General features: G+C 37.9%; 1 protein-coding gene across 6 annotated transcripts in view; it reads right to left on the minus strand.

Moving 5' to 3' along the window:
- Positions 1–12,804, minus strand: part of POU6F2 (POU class 6 homeobox 2) — a 325,692-nt gene that overhangs the window by 36,759 nt on the left and 276,129 nt on the right. For all 6 annotated transcript variants that reach the window (XM_072153279.1, XM_072153276.1, XM_072153277.1 and 3 more), the window contains exon 6: positions 1,292–1,441. In XM_072153279.1, the coding sequence (XP_072009380.1) occupies positions 1,292–1,441 (150 nt within the window). The remainder of the gene's footprint in view (positions 1–1,291; positions 1,442–12,804) is intronic.

Consider the following 12,804-nt stretch of genomic DNA (forward strand, 5'->3'; position numbering starts at 1 on the left):
GGGGATGTGCTCAGCCAGTGGAAACAGACCGATGCTGCAGCACATCGCTCCCAGCCTGGCAGAGACAGTAAGCTCGCTGTGACAATCAGAGTGTCTTTAGTGGAATTGGGAAACTGTGATGTCACAGAAAGGAGCTGAGCCTCCCATGAAATCTCCTCTCAGTGCAGGAAGTAAAGGAGCTATGACATAAATCTAAACGTGAAAAGAGAGTTTACAGGCTGGTGCATGGCTGAGGTGTATATTACATGGGACTGTGTATCTGGTGCGACCTGAGTTTTATGTTACATGGGACTGCTTGGCTGGTGCTGGCTGAGGTGTATTTTACATGGGACAGCGTAGCTGGTGCAGGCTGAGGTGTATGTTACATAGGACTGTGTGTCTGATGGAGGCTGAGGTGTATGTGGTGTATGTTACATGGGATTGAGTGTCTGGTTGGGGCTGAGGTGTATGTTACATGGGACTGTGTGATGCAGGCTGAGGTATATGTCTGGTGCAGGCTGATGTGTATGTTACATGGGACTTCATGGCTGGTAGGGGTTGAGGTAGATATATAGATGGATTGAATTGTATGGAATTGAGGTGGCTGTATGTAGCTGTGTGACTGGGGGGCTTGGCGTCTGTACGTATCTGCATTACTGCAGGGATAGTGGATAGTGAGCAGAAGGACGTGCATGTATGCTAAACTCAGTGGGGGCCTCCACAAAATTTTGCGCCCAGGGGCCTCCATCAACATTAATCTGGTGCTGTCTATATGACACTTAAGTATTTTGTAAGTATTTTGAAGTAGAATGGTAGTGTTATGGGATTTTTATGTTAATATGTAAGTCTTGAAGGAAAACAGAAGGGGGACATACAATTTGGTCAGTGATGACTGAATGACATGGAAATATATTTTTTTATTTATAGAAACCGCAGGAAAGAAACATTTCCTGATATTCCATCTGAACACAACATTTCTGGGTGATATTACCTACATAATCTACAGTTACCTTATGTGAGTAAAAAACACACAGATACGTTTTATGGTATGTTAAGCTTCTGTATCATTTTTAGCATTGCCAAGTGAATGCCTACATGATAACAAGCATTTATGTCAGGCATGTATAGTATATCTCATTTTTCAGTGTAAATATCTGAACCACTATAATATAATATTGTCAGAGATTTATTAGAGTGCTTAAAACTTAGAATGGTTTCATGACTGTATTCCGTATTTGACAATAGGGGTAATGCCTTCATGGATGACAACATGAAAACAAATACATACATAGTATCAACTATATTTAGTTACCTGTCCTTGTGCATTTGTAACCAGCTGGCCAGTAACACCTTGCAGACTGGAGAGTGCATTCCCAAAGGCTTGCGAACTTGCTATGGAGCCCATGGCAGCTGCAGCAGCCGCTGCTGCGGCTGCCTGGTTTGCTAACGGGTTATTGACCATCTAAAAAGCAAGGAAAGAAACAAGAAATGTAATACACAAACAAATATATTAACATTTTACATCAATGTTGTTGTAAAATTGTGAATAATCTTTTGTTCAGATAAATCACAGGTGTACCCACCAATATTTTCATTAATGATTTAGCTCTCTGGATAGCTTAGATTATCCAGAGACTGTCTCTGAAGAGTTAAATTATCATCCCTTAACAATATGTTCTCTAATCACAGTGGAAAGATTGACACAAGCTCAACTTTATCTATCTATCTATTTGTCTGTCTATGGTATCTATCTATCTTATTATCAGGCTTACATAATGCACTGATACTGTGATAAATCGGTTATGTTGCCAATAAATACACTGTAATGAATCTAATGAATATCTATTTATCTACCAAGCAACCTAAGATTTATTTATTAAATAAGTTTTATTACACTGTAATACTTGAGAATACTCATGAATACATCATACTTCTTGTCCTTGTTAATAAAGATGATTGTATAGAGTTAGGAAGCCCATGAATCTTAGGAGAACCCCTCCAATTATTTAAGACTCTTTTCTTGGAAAAAAAAACAAAAAAAACAAAAACAGAATTATATTTTTTGCCTTTCAGGAAGAACTGTCATAGATAGCTTGATGCCCAACTAATGGGTCTCTATTCTACACAGTGGGGATTTGTTTTTTTCTTTCCCTTAGGAGATAACTACCGCCTTTGAACACTTTTCCTTCTTTCAGGAGACCTATTGAATTTTCTTTTTAATGTGAACCACATAACTTTTTCTCCTGCACAGGTCATGAATCCTGTGTAAGAGGGAAGGAGTGGGCATCTTTGTAGACTGAAAAATCAAGCTTTTGTTAGGACCAATGCGAAACTGCATGAGTTTCTGTTTTGAAAGGAAAAAACTTCATAGGTTTGTCTTAAATGAAAATAGAGAAGAAACTATGCTTACTATATTTTGCCTTGATTGCATTGCCATTCACCCCTACAACATGGGAATATTTTTGCTTTAGAGCTTGTCACTGATGTAGTCTAAAATGGCTAAGCAATATGAGCAATATCTAAGGTTAGGAAGGAATTTATCCAATGCTTTGCTCCAGTTTTTTGTGAACTTGTTGTTGTACTGTTATGCTTTCCTCAGTTAGCATAGTATAAAGAAACTTTGTGGGATTTAGCATGAGTGACTTTGGACAGATAACCAGGCTAAAGATTAACTATTTAAATGCATAGAGCATATTTTGATTATTGAGCATATTATGAGTGACAGAGGGAAAATATTACTTTGCTTGGCACAAATTGGCAAAGATTATAGCTTGTATATTGTGTACATCTACCACCAGGTTCAAGGAAAGTAAATCAAGCACACTGATATACTGGTGTGTGTCCGCTCTGGTAGAATTTGGTCTTCATTTTGATTCTTAAGCCCTTGATTTTACGGAAAAAAGTTTTAAAAATTCTGCAAATGAACCTTAGGGGCTCTGGGCTCTGGGCTCCTAAGAAACTAAAAGTAGAGCAGATCCTGCTAAAGGGGGCACACACCACTATGTCAGTGTGCTTGGTTTACATTCCTTGATCCTGGTGGCAGATGTACTTAAAGATTTCTGGGAAGCTTATTTTAGTAGATTTTAGATTAAGGGAAGCCAGTCCTGAGGAAGGGTTGTATTAAAATCAGATTCTAATCACATCTATTTTCTATAGCTGTTTATATGTACTTTAATCTACCAACAAGCTGATAGGTGTTGCTAAGTGTTGGACCTCCACTTACCCTAAGGATACTAAGGGGAAATATATAACCAATTTTATTGTAATGTACAACTTCTATTTTGTTTGACAGTTTTTTCGGTCTATGATTATGTGGGTACTATCTTGCCTGAGCTCTATAACAGCGATTTAGTGATATATTTTACAACAGCCTCATGGCCGTAGACAGCAATAGACTAGAGCCAACTCATGGAGGTTTATGAAAGAGTTTTAGCCTGTACAGTGAGGGGAAATAGATAATGTGTGGCATCATGTATTGTCACTAGTGGATAGAATGATGTCTTATCTTATATTGTAATTGTATTTTTATCAGTAATGTAAATTTGATGGAATGAAAACCCTACAAAACAAGAGGAATTCACTGTTGTGGTAACAGAACTCCAATGGCCTTCTCACTGTGCTATATATGATTTTTCTGTTTCCCTACTAGATTCTACTTTCAGATTTTATAAATTCTATAAACTACAGTGCTGCAGAGTCAGAAGTGTCATTTGGACAGTGGACATGTTACAAGAGTAACTGTTTAGTCAGAAAGGGGTAATATTGCTGTAAACAAATAGATAAAAACTAGCTTTAGTAAAAAAGACAATGTTACTTTTCTAATTTACACCACATGCCACATGATTGCAGTCACCCCCTTTGTGATTGCTTGTTTTGCTTCAAATTAAAGGTTTCCACTTTCCCAGAGACATGAATGTCATGGTTTAGCCTTGAAACTCGGAGAACTAGTAGGCAAGGGATTGAAAGGGTTTCTTGGAGAAAAATAAAAGTTGAGGCATAGAAATGGAATAAAAGACATGCAAGCTTGCTAATGCATCTTCTGTTGCAATTACCACAATTATACTTATACTCAAGTATAAGCAAACCCGAGTATAAACCTATAGTATAAATACCTAATTTTAACACAAAAAAATGGAAAAACCTATTGACTCCAGTATAAGCCTAGGGTATGACATGCATTCGTCACAGCCTCCATCCCAGTATATAGCCATCCATCACATGCTCCCCAGTATATAGTCATCGAGCCCATGCCCCAATGTATAGGCATCCAGCCCATGCCCTCTAGTATATAACTAGCCAGACCCCTGTCTCCCAGTATGTAGCCAGCACCATTTCCCCCTAATATATAGCTAGCCCCCTAAACCCCAGTAGAAAGCCAGCCAGCACATACCCCTCAGTATATTGCCAGACAGCCCATGCCCCCTAGTATATAGCCAGCCAGCCTATACCCACCAGTATATATCCAGACCCTGCACTCAGTTTATAGCCAGCCCCCTTCCCCCCAGTATATAGCCAGCCAGTTCATGTCCCATTGTATATAGCCAGGCCATACCCCCTCATTATATAGCCAGCCCCTGCTGCCAGTATATAGCCAGCCAGCCCCCTGCCCCCTATTACATAGCCAGCAGCCCATTCCCCCCAGTATATATCCAGCTGGTCTCTATACCAGCCCACTGCTCCCAGTATATAGCCAAGCAGCCCCTGCCCCATAGTATATAGCCAGCATCTCATGCCCCCGTATACAGCTAGCCCCTACCCCTTAGTATATAGCCATTTAATTAATGAGGGGAGGCTGCTGCAGACATTTTATTAAAGAGTAGTGGTTGCATTTCCTGTCCCGGGCTTATACTCAAGTCTATTTTTACCAGTTTTTTGTGGTAAAATTAAGTGCTTTGGCTTATGCTTTGGTCACCTTAAAATATGTGTGGAATATATATATTTTCTCTCACAGTGAAAAGGCCAAAGACAATATATTTTTGCAGCTGTAGATTTTCTCATGTAATACAGTAAAATACTGTCTGACTTTCTATAGGTTGCCTTATAAAATGTACATGCCATGGTAAATAAAGTGTACAAATTATTCCAAATTAGGTAATAAGAAATATTAAAATAATTATGGTCTTTGAAATAGATTTCTTGTGTGATAATTATTCAAGCTTGTCATTATTTGGAGTAAATATCTGACAGTGGGGCTCACAAGAAAGACAGTCTGAGGTCTGAAGACCCTACATCATCATGATGGTGTTAACTTAGTAATAAGCATTGCCTGTCCTGTGTAGTCTACTGCTGAGGCTGATGCTACATTGTCATCATTACCACATTTGCACCATACAGAGTCCACACTTCCCCCTCATTTTGATGTTGTAGACATATAGTCAGTCACAATAGGAGCAGCTGGTACTCAGCAACTGGCAAGCAATTACAAGCATAAAACAAGTATCATTTCATGTCTAAACGCTCAATACCATTGCATTAAACTTTGTGCTTATTATATTTTTTACTTGTTTTATCTATTTTTGCGGTGAACTTTTTATGTCATTTATACTTTGTAATTACTTTCATTGGTTCAATAATGTACAATAATATGCTGAAATTGCACATAATTATAAAAATGTGTTTTTAAACCACCGAATACATACAGTATTGTGTCCTCAGACGTGTACTTTGTGAACATAATGGCCCAGATCTATTATTCTGGCTGTGACAGTTTTCTGTCATACTTTGCACTGAAAAGAACATCTTTGGAGCCTGCATGTGTATTTAATATGTGTCTGCCAGTTGTGTGTTGCCGTTGCACTGTGCAGACAAGACAGAAAAAGTGTGCAGAGTTTGCGACACATTTAATACAGTGACTCAACAAAACTGTGCCGCATGCTGTATGATAAAGCTGCACCAAAAATAAAGCGGTGCACACTTTCCAAGCATTGCAAGTGCACCAGATAATTGAAAACTGTGGTGCACCCTGCACAATCGTGAGGCAAACCACTTAGTACAGATTGCACTACTTTTGATAAATCTGATGCAATTTTGTATATATATACAGTATATGGATCTGATCTTACCTTCAAACACATTCATTCTTCCTCTTCATTACCATTCAGCTTTTGACCTCAGACGCAATCAAGTTTTATTTTGTTTGTATACCAAGAGCTATAAGCTTTTAATTTTTCTAAAAATGTGTTCTATAAAATGAGCTGTATTTCTCAATGCTACTATTTTTGGGTACATTTTATTGACACCATTTTGGGGTATGCTATGTTGATTCTTGACACTAATTACTATTGTGTAACTTTTTTTTTCAAATACCCTTATCTACCATGGTAATCCATTGGTCAGCCATGTAACAGGGCAGCAATGAACTGCCCACTGTCAAAATCCTTAAATGCCATAGATAGTATTGGCCCCTCTTTTGTTGATATCTGCAGGCGTAGACACATATCTTAAGACATGCACTGACAGTTTGAAGCATCCTTTTTGCCTCCATATGTCACTTACAAGCTCCATCTTACCCTTCCCGCTTTCTCCTGCTGAGTGACATGCATGTTCCAGTGGAGGCTACATTCAGATAAGGACTAAGGCTCTTAGCCGAAACGCGTCGATCGTAACTCTGTGTTTTAACCTGATGTACCATGATGCTGTATCACAAATAAAGAATTGGATTTTAGAAGACCCAGGAGCTTGGAGTTTTTTGTTTTCTCTGTTTAGTGGAGGCCACAATAGCCTATGGCGGACCGATGCAACTGTATTGCATCTATCCCCACCTCTGTTGAGCGTATGCAGTGGGAGGTCCACAGTGATATAACCATATAAGGACAGTGGTGTTGCTGGGGTAAACACTCTGAATATTGGAAGCAGCTAATCACTGGTTTCCGCCCATGCTCCCTCCTCCTCCCGCTTTCAGGGGGAGGGGGAGGGCAATGTATCCTACTGCAGACAGAGTAAAAGGCCCTAGCCCTTACTCTGACTATCCTCCCAAGTTCTGAGCATAGCCTTCCAGAGGCCAGGGGACAATATCTGAGAAGAATTGGTAATTAATTTGTAATAACTAATGCTGCTCATAACAGCCAATATGAATATATATATATATATATATATATATATATATATTTGTGCAGGTTGTAAATTGAACAATGTGATCGGATTTCAATTCTCAATGCTTCAGTTATTTTTATCTGAAAATTTTAATAATTTAAAAATTATGTGGGGAAATTCATTCTCTTCATTGTTTTAGTGGTTGTAAAAATACACGAAGCGGTGCCAGCAATACAGAATGGTATCGTATGGTTGGAACATATGAAGGACAAAGTTCATAAATAAAAACCATAAATCCATACTGTTACATTACATAAAAAGATACAGTTGTTGATTCCTTTTTGTATCTCTAAATAAACTTCTGCAAGAGTAAAAGGTATAGGGCGAAAGGTTTAGTTATATGGCAATGCATGGCTTTTAGGTACATTTGTAAAAACTCTTACAATTGTTATTAATACGTATGACTCAGGATTCTTCACCTCTGAGCCATCTCCTATTCTATCTGAGGAGCTGAAGTATGTGTAGAAATAGAAAGTGTTAGTAATTGCTCTAAGCAGTGAACACGTAGCATGCTAATGCATTTCAAGGCATCATTATTCACAGTATGATGTGCTTTTTATGGAAGCTGTGCCATTGAGATTGCTATCTTAATGCCCTTACATGTTCAGCGAAGGCACAGGTGTGCTGAGGAGGACAGCTACATTTAACTGCATTGCTGGGGGCAGCAGACCTCTCTTTACAGACTTCATTCATAAAATAGTTGTATTCTACACTAAAGTATTTTATATAAATATATGTAATATTGGTACATTGGGGATGGTACTTGAAGGGGAAGGCAATGTGGATAGTTTTGGATAATTTTCTATTGCTAGCACTGGAATACATACCCCAGGTTTTAGAGAAGATTTTTTCAGTGCAAACTGCTTGCACAGGTATTTAAGAAGTGCCTGCGCCACATTTCTGTCGCACCTGAGCGTTTTGTGGGACGGCTGCACAGTTTTTCATGCAACACAAATTTCTGCACTGGAGGGGGCATTCCACTGCTCAGTCGGACCAGATTTATCATGCAAAGTCCGACAGAAGTGTGTTGCATGCCCCATGTTAAAGGTGCACCAAAAAAATAAAGTGCTGCACTCTGTTCTGGAAATACAGGGGGGCCCGATTCATAAAGAACGAGCACCAGAAATCCTGAATCTGGTGCAACCTGCTCGCTACACAGGCAATCTGCACATAGTACAGACTGCACTGTTCTTAGTAAATGTGGGCCCATGTAGCATCATGCAATGTGTTCAGAAAGAATAATGAATGGCCACCTTGTAATAACAATAATTCCTTTATTTCTATAGTGCACACAGATTACGCAGCACTACACAAAGCTTACAATGTAAAAGCTTATATGTGCTATTAAATTGCTGTTTTTCTCAGACAACTACCAATGTGATAAAGGGATCAAGGCGTGAAATGTGAAACAGGTCCCACAGCATTTCAGCTGGACAGATTGCTTGTCTTCAGTAAGATGGAGTATCCTATGCGCTGAACTCTAAGACACAAACATATCTTTCCACTTTAATGTAAAAAAGTAAAAAGGAAAGAAAGAGGAAACAAATAGTACAGTTATATGAATTTCAACTTTTTTGGTAATTTTCATCTACAATAGAACTAAGGTATAAGAATATTATTATTATCCCTCTATTTTTGTCACATACCTGAGTTAATAAATTATATTCACATGCTCTTCCTCCTTTAAAAATTATACATGATTAAATATATGCTGTATATAAATAGATTGATAATTATTTTTTGGAAGGCATTTAAGGTTGTGGTCTGCAATTCGATGGTGACAGTTCCAGAGCAAAGAATCCCATTTGGACAATGGGGATGATGTACAAATACTAATCGGTGAACTTGTCGCGACATTGCAAAATTACTTATAGCTTCCAACCTCTAAGTAATTCTGGCACAGAACTCAGCTTTAAACTGTGCCAGTTTCTTAAGCACAGGTCATAGTAAATTTGGTTGGCCAGAGCATCTGTACCCTGGGCAACTTGTTTCTTACTGAGCCCTCTGTTTTTTAAAGGAAATTAACCATCAAAGTTATGCATGATAAACCAGGAAGTGCTCACTGCACAAGTGCTGAGGAAGCAGAGGGGGAAGGGAAAAGTGTAACAGCGTAGCCCCTCAGGCTCATTAACATAATTTAAAAATCTGATTTTAGAAGGAATGAGGCCATGGATAACAAGTTTTGCTATGAGGCAGCACAATACTTCACTGCAAACCCACCTGTAACTATACTGCTAACAGTCAGGGACAAAATGGGTGAGGTTGCCGCAAAAGTAGATTACAGAGAGCTGTGTTTTTATGCTTTTGCAATAATCCAGGATTTGTTTTGGACCCAGTTTTCTGCTTATTACATGTTGTGCTTCTACCAAAAGTAGATCCACTAAGCTCTGAACGCTTACTGGGAGAATATTCAGAGAGGCCTGATTTGACCACCAAACCGTTTGACGCATGGAAGATTGTTTGGAACCAAGCTTGCTACTTTATCTACACTAAAATCACTGTTTTTTTTCACTTGTAGCTACCATGTTAGCCAAGTTACCAAGTTACATGTCCATAAGTAGGGGCCCTGAAATTACACAGAAAATGCTGGTAAGGTTAGACCTACTTACAAGCTTTACATAAAAGTATATAAAGAACCCACAATTCAAACGAGTATATACCTACAGGAACAGCGAAGAAAAGGAGTATATAGTGTGGAATCAATAAATTACCAGGGTATCACTGCTATAAAGTAGTGAGAAAATAGATAGATATACTGTAGATATTCAGCACTTCACATGGATCAAGGGAAAAACACCTGAATAAAGCCCTTTATTATTGTGTAAAAGTAAACATTCATAAATTTCTTATATAAGGTAAAAAGAAACACAAAATATAATAAAATATGGTAAAATAAATAAGATACAATCTTAGTCTGTCCCTTCATAACATGCTATTCGTTCACTTTCATGTATCAATATCAGTTTCCAATAATTTTGATACTGAGTCCAATGTAAACAATGGGATAGTATCTCCCCCACAACTATAGTAAGTAGTTTTCATCAGATCCACAATAGTAATTGTATATGGAGGAAAAGCATAAGATACAATTAAAGATGACAATTCACTCACTCCTCAGTTGAGTATTAGCTCCTCATGCCTCTCCAACTCGGCATTCTGTGGTTTGAGATGCGGTAATGGCTGATTCCGCACATGCCCATTGGAGATTTTCACTACAGGAACCACAACAACCCAATCGCACAGCAGTCAATAAGAGCATGAATAGTTTGACGCAGCAACAAGAGGCAATGAATAGGCTGTAATTGTGTGTGGCAACGCTTGTAAATCTTTATCTCCTCATGATCAGTGTTTGATAGAGACAATATACTTGCTTGTAAATTGTCATCTTCAATTGCATCTTAAGTTTTATCTTCAGCTTCACCACTAACAAGCTGCACTATATCTCCTTTGTACTAGTTTTAATACCTGTCCCGCACGGTGCTCTAAAACACTCCAAAATACAGCCTTGGGTAGGAAATAACTTAAAGGGGTTGTCCACTTTCAACAAATAATTCACATGGTTTGTGTAATGAAAAGTTATACAATTTTCCAATACATTTTCTGTATCAATTCATTGTATAACTATTCATTACACAAACCATATCAATTATTTGCTGAAAGTGGACAATCCATTTAAATTCCATTATAACAATATATTTTGGTATCAGGAATAAAACAATTGTTCACAATTACTTACCTTCTTTTCTTTTACTCTTTCACATCATATTTACTGTTATATCACTTTAAGTATTTCATTACCTCAATACTTTAGGTTCTATATTTATATCACTGTCTTTTCCCTGTCTATCACACACCGGTCCTTATCTCTACTACTTACTTTCCTTTCCTATGAATTACTATGGTATATCTCTGCTACTAACTGATGCAAATTGCTGATATCATTAGGTTACAATGGGGTGTATATAATGTGTTTTTATGAAGTGCTATAAAAGCAAAAAAGAACTCCAGTTACATACAGATGTCTGGGATTTCAATAAAATGATAAAATATTAGTAAAATACTGAAAATTTAAGATGAAAGCTTTTTAGAAGAAGCTATTTGAAGAAATGTAGCAATTTTTGTAAATAAACTGAACCCGATCATGAACCCCAATGAAATTAATAAGGACCTTCATTTTAATACCCCAAAATGGTTTTAAAATGGGGATTGTGAGAGCTAGAGGTCTGAAAAATTGTGGGAATAACAGTGCAATTACCCTGCCCCAAAATGGGCTAGGGAAAGTACTAAAAAAGTAACAAAACATAACAAACAAAGAAATAATAGTTAAAAAAAAATGATAAAAAATGTTGTTAATGTTAATGTTGTTAATGTTAAGGCGCTGTGGCTGTTCAGATCCAGTTATTTACATAGAGGATAAAAGAAGCAATGAAAAAAACCACATACCCTCTTACTGTGGTTAGGATCCAGCTACAGCGATATTTGACAATTTGAAGTTTAAATTCAGTAATACGGAATTGGACCATTTTAAGTTTAATTCCATTAATGCGGAATTTGACAATTTCAGGTTTGTTTTTAGGTATTACAGAATTTGACAATTTCAAGTTTAAGTTCCAGTATAGCACAATTTCACACTACCAAATTATTCAGATGCTGGCACAGCCAAGTCGCTAGAGATCCGTGGCTGGTTCATGTTAATGAACATGAGGATGTCCACATTGGCTGTAGATAGCACCAGTGGTGCTGAACATGGCCACATGTACAATTTTCTACCCAGAGATTGAACAAGAAGGACCCATACTTCATATATAATTTGCCACCATGCGAGTCACAGTCTGCCTCCTGGTAGTACGGGTCAGATCCGTTGATGGTGGAGGTTGGGCAGAATTGAACATGGCAATCCACATTGTGGCCATGCTTACTCTCCCTCCTGAAGTGGTGCTTGTGTTCCTTTTTGCATTGGAAATTTCCTCCTCCTTCTCTCTGTGCTGCCACTGAGCTCTCAATGTCAGATGGGAATTCCCCCAGTAGTGCCTGCACGAATTTGCACTTGTACTACCTAATTTTTGTCTCATGCTCTACTATTGCAATAAAGGAGGCTACACTATCCTTGAGAAAAAATCTAGCAGAACTGGTGATTATCCGGAAACTCAGGTGTCATTGCACAGGCACTGCAGCATATAGTGTCTCATGAGGGCCAGGCTGCCCAGAGGCAAGGATGAGCTATCCTTGGTAGGAGCACCTTTAATATTTTGCCGTTACTATATAACTTTCTGAGACAGCACCTGAGAGATCTTGCTGGATGATGCTGGAACTGCAAACTACAATGATAGAGCACCTTTAAGATTTTGTGGGAATTGCATACTTTATTTATACACAGCCTTAAAGATTTTGCTGGATGATACTGGAATTGCAAACTATACTGAGACTGCCCCTTTAAGATTTTTCTGCAACTGCAAACTGTACTGAGAATGCCATTTTAAAATGAATGCTGGAACTGTAGACTTTATTGAGATTGTGCCTTTAAGATTTATCTTGAATTGCAAACTTTACTGAGACAACCATTAAGATGTCCCTAATAACACAGACTTCTCTCCCTACCTTTGTATTTGAGAAGTCCCTGTCCTGCAGTTCAGACCCACTCAACATTAATAAATTACTGTTAGTAATTAAGAAACATATTTTTAAAAAGCTTTAAAATTATATAAAGAAAAATGCCAGTTCAAGTACACTTTC

The sequence above is a fragment of the Engystomops pustulosus genome, chromosome 5 (genome assembly GCF_040894005.1).
Source record: "Engystomops pustulosus chromosome 5, aEngPut4.maternal, whole genome shotgun sequence".
NCBI lineage: Eukaryota > Metazoa > Chordata > Amphibia > Anura > Leptodactylidae > Engystomops > Engystomops pustulosus.